At 37.3% G+C, this 4,274-nt stretch overlaps 1 protein-coding gene across 2 annotated transcripts in view; it reads right to left on the reverse strand.

Moving 5' to 3' along the window:
• Positions 1–4,274, reverse strand: part of Apbb1ip (amyloid beta precursor protein binding family B member 1 interacting protein) — a 127,922-nt gene that overhangs the window by 27,675 nt on the left and 95,973 nt on the right. For both annotated transcript variants that reach the window (XM_023701974.1, XM_023701973.1), the window contains one exon: positions 2,783–2,926. In XM_023701974.1, coding sequence (XP_023557742.1) covers positions 2,783–2,926 — 144 coding nt within the window. The remainder of the gene's footprint in view (positions 1–2,782; positions 2,927–4,274) is intronic.

The following is a 4,274-nucleotide window of genomic DNA, read 5'->3' on the forward strand; positions in this document are numbered from 1 at the left end:
AGGCCCTTGTGCTTGCCAGGGAAGTGTTTATTCTACTGAGCCATCTTCCCGGCTCCTTGTAAGCCTGCTGTTTAATTTTCTTTATCTTTGCTGGCTTTTGGTTTATATGATCATCTCTTGTTAGGCTTTATTGATTGTTTTGATCACTGGGAGAAGGAGTTCTAGCTCATTACTCTTCATAATTTTAGGAGTCTCCTGGAGCTGTCTATCTTCTTATTAATTTCAGAATCAGTGAATTTCAAATAATATAATCTTACTGAAATTTAAACAGAGATTCAATTGATTTACAGGAAAATTCAGGCAGAGTGACCTTTCACTGAGCAGCAGGGTCTGTTGCTATTTCTGTGGCTCTGTTTTACTTTTTTTTTTTTTTTTTGCGAAACGGGATTGAACTCAGGCCCTTGCACTTGCCAGGGAAGTGCTTATTCTACTGAGCCATCTCCCTGGCCCCTTTGTTTTATTTTTATTAGTTTTATAATTTATACTGTACAAGTCTTAAACATTCCTTAAGTTCCTTGCTAAATATTTTGTATTTTTCATTCCTACTATGCATGGAATTTTTTGCATCATGTTGAATTTGTATACTGTTTGTATAAATCTGATAAATTTATTTGGTCTTAATAGGTTTTCTTATGTTGCAGGGCAGGTGGCCGGGTCAACTGAGGAAGGTGAGTTTTTACTGTTTCTTTTTATTCTTCTTGTTTCCCTGCCTTACTGTTAGCCACTTCACACTAATGTTAATGGTAGCAACAAGGGAAGGTATCATCATCAAAACCTGGATGTGAACACTTCCAATTTCTGTCACTTAATGCATTGTTTGTTATATGCTTATCTTTAAACTTCAGTTCATTTAGGAATATAAGACATAACATTTACTAAAAACAAGTTATTTGTGAATCAACTGTTTTGTCCCCAGTGTAGAAAGTAGTGCTTTCTTTTTATTCAGATGGGAAAGTAGTGCTTCTAAAATTAAGAAGGAAGTAGGAGGCTGTAGAGGTTGATCAGTTGTGTCAACCTGAGAAGTTAAAAGCTTAACTAATGTGGCTTAGCACTTCCACCCCCTGTGGCGTGGAGGCCCAACCCTAGGGTGACTCATCACTAATAGGATATAAAAGGGAAATGAGGAAGACTGGAGGAGTCCATTTTCTGGGAGGAGCTCCATTCTTTAAAGTCAGCTTGGACATCCTCTCCGGGCTTCTAGCACAGACTCTGGCTCTGGCCTTAGATCCTTTAGTCTTGCTGTGTAGACTTATCAACCTTCCACCGCAGACCCACTGGCCTCCTGATACCAGCTTGCACAGAACACTGCACTGAGCTCCAGACCTTGGACTGAATCCTTCAGTCTCCAGCGTGCCTCTGCATGCTTCCCCATCTGACTCTGTGGCTGACTATCATAAGCCATTCTTGTAATTTCTTATACATTTGTACATCTTGTGTTGTATCTATTCTTCCAGTAAAACTCTGAATGATACAGAGGCAAAGGGAGCAGCAGCCACCTGGCATCATGTGTGACCACGTCCTTCTGACCTCTTGCAAGTAACAGAGTCTCCTTCCTATTGGGGGCTCACTGTGGTGTCACCGGCGTGGGAGCTGAGGGAAGCCATAATTATCACAGGAAGCCTGCAACACATAACTCTGTCAAGTGGTAGCGCCCTGCGTTTGAGTTATGCACATGTAGATAAGACATACATCTTAACACTTTTCAAAGAGGTACAAAAGAAGGAAATGTTGCAACCCTCTAAGAAAGGTCCTGGGAAAAGGTAATGATCAGAATGAATGTTACAATTACATTTCAAAGAAGAAAAGTTTAATATGTGCTGGCAGACTTGCGGCAATAACCTCAACTCATGAAGTAAAAGTTAAGTGATAGCTGAAGTGCTCTGCTCAGTTAGGCAGTGAAATGCATGTACTACACCTCAGAGAACAGCTTAAATATTCCAAAGGTAAGGGCTAACTTTTCAATGAATATCTGTCAAGACTTCTACTACTCCTATAATTCCAGGTAAAATAAATTTCATTATAATTAACAGGAGGGTAACTACAAACTCTTCAACAATAGACATATAAAGTTACAAAATAATCTCTATGAAAATATTTCTGCCATAACTTTTGAAACTTGGTTTTAAAATAGGTAATTGTTTTTAGTTTAAAGAGAGAGCTATGAGAAAATTCAAAAGTTTTTTTTTTTTTTTTCCAGAACCGGGGATTGAACTCAGGCCCTTGCACTTGCCAGGCAAGTGAAAAGTGTTTTAATGATTTTATTCCAAAGGAAATGTATTTGTGTAAACATCAGAGAATTGCCTATGGAGATAAGTGCTACCTCAGGATTCCTATAATTTCAACTTCATGAAAAGGCCTTCTTGCCAAAATGTTTTGTTTTGCTTTTTGTCATTTTGTTAGTTTTTTTCCCCTTTCTAACATCTGTAGTTTGGATCTGGAAGGTCCACGCAGATCCACATGGTAAAGGCCGCAGACTATGGTGTTAGTGGGAGATGTAGCGTCTTTGGGAGGTGTGGTTCAGTGGAAGACAGTGAGGTCATAAGGATGTGACCCTGAAGAGGACAGTAGGACCATCTCTTTCTTTTTGCTCTCTTGCTTCTGCTCGTGAGGTGAGGCTTCCTCCTGCTGTGATTATGGCGCCTTGCTGCTAGCCTGGGGGCAGTGCCAGCAGGCCACGCACTGCACCCTCCAAAACCATGAGCCCAAATAAACCTTTTCTTTAAAGAAGTGCACAATCGTAGTAATTTTGTTATAGTAATACGATGCTGACTGATACACTGACCTTTGTCTTTCCTTTCGGTACATAATAAATTCCAGAAGCTCGTAAAAGAAAATAGCGCCTTTTCCAGGTTTTCTTTCCATCTTCTTTCAGATAAAGAGCTCCTTCAAGTTCTGGTACAATGATGGAAGTTCCACAGAAACTTTCCTGAAATTGAGATCCCAAACACATAAAACATATGAAAGATAAAACACATTCTTGTTCACATTTTTTTGTTTGTTGAGACAGGGTCTCATGATGCAGCATAGGCTGGTCTCAGACTGCCAGCAATCCTCTATCTCAGCCTCTTGAATGTTAGGATTATGGGTATGTGCCACCACACCTGGCTCTTGTTCACATTCAAACAAGCTTTCGCATTAGCCTTTAAGCTGAAAGTCAATTTTGTCTACAACTCTGAGTCCCCCTGTTTCCAGTATGTGCTAATTGCCACAGAGAGGGACACTAGCATAGTGCCCAAGAGGCCTGGCTCCTGAGTTAGATGTAAAGGCTTCCTGACCACTGACCTTTGTGACCATAGACCACTGAACTTCCTTTCCCTTACTTGAAAAACAATAAAATGGAACAATAGCCCTACTTTATAAGGTTAGTGAGTACAATCTTGGTATATTGTAAACAAGCATTTAATAAAGTCTATTACAAATTGGAAAAAGGTTCCTACTTTCCAACTAAGTAACAGAATTATTATTTCACTAATTAGTAATTAGAAAATCTGTATCATTATACGTGTAAATTAAGTTAATATTTTATTCTTGGGATTATTTTCTTTTTAGACAATGAAAAATTACTACTACTATATCAGAAAAGGAAAACAAAACATTATTTTTAAATCTCAAAATTTAAAGGGGAGACAGCTCAGTGGCTTAAGCAAGGTCTTGAGTTTGATCTCAGGTAAAAACAAAACAAACAAATACACAAACGAATAAAACTTCCATAGAATGACATAATTCTTAAGAGTTTCATCAAAAAGACCAATAGGGTAAAGTTGCATATTATCTTACACAATTTTTTTAGACCTTGAGCTTCTGATCCTCTGCCCCAGCCTCTCAAGTGTTTGGATTTTAGAAGTGTGCACTATCCTTTTACTTCAAATACTCAATTTTTTTTTTCTTGCTTTCTTTTTGTAACTCACAACATTATTTTTTTAAAAAATTCAATTTTATTTTATTTTGAAGAACAAAAACAGAAGCAAAAACAAATAGAAAAAAGACAAGCAGGGTAACAAACAACAATATATATGTTATAGATTTTCAAAACAAGAATAGCTAAGTAACAATGGTTGTTATGTTATCTATTTATCATCAAATCTGCTGCTCAGAATAACAGATATAGTTATGGAAGTCGGACAAATAATTGAATATTAACACTTGCTTCCAAAAAAATCTTAATTTTTTTCTTGTCTTTAATTTTTAACTTATTTTAAATTAGTATAATAATTGATAAGATATTGGAAACAGTACACATTAAGAAGAACAAGATGAGAGGTATTCAACCGTGG

Source organism: Octodon degus, unplaced genomic scaffold (assembly GCF_000260255.1).
Source record: "Octodon degus isolate 3935 unplaced genomic scaffold, OctDeg1.0 scaffold00145, whole genome shotgun sequence".
Classification (NCBI taxonomy): domain Eukaryota; kingdom Metazoa; phylum Chordata; class Mammalia; order Rodentia; family Octodontidae; genus Octodon; species Octodon degus.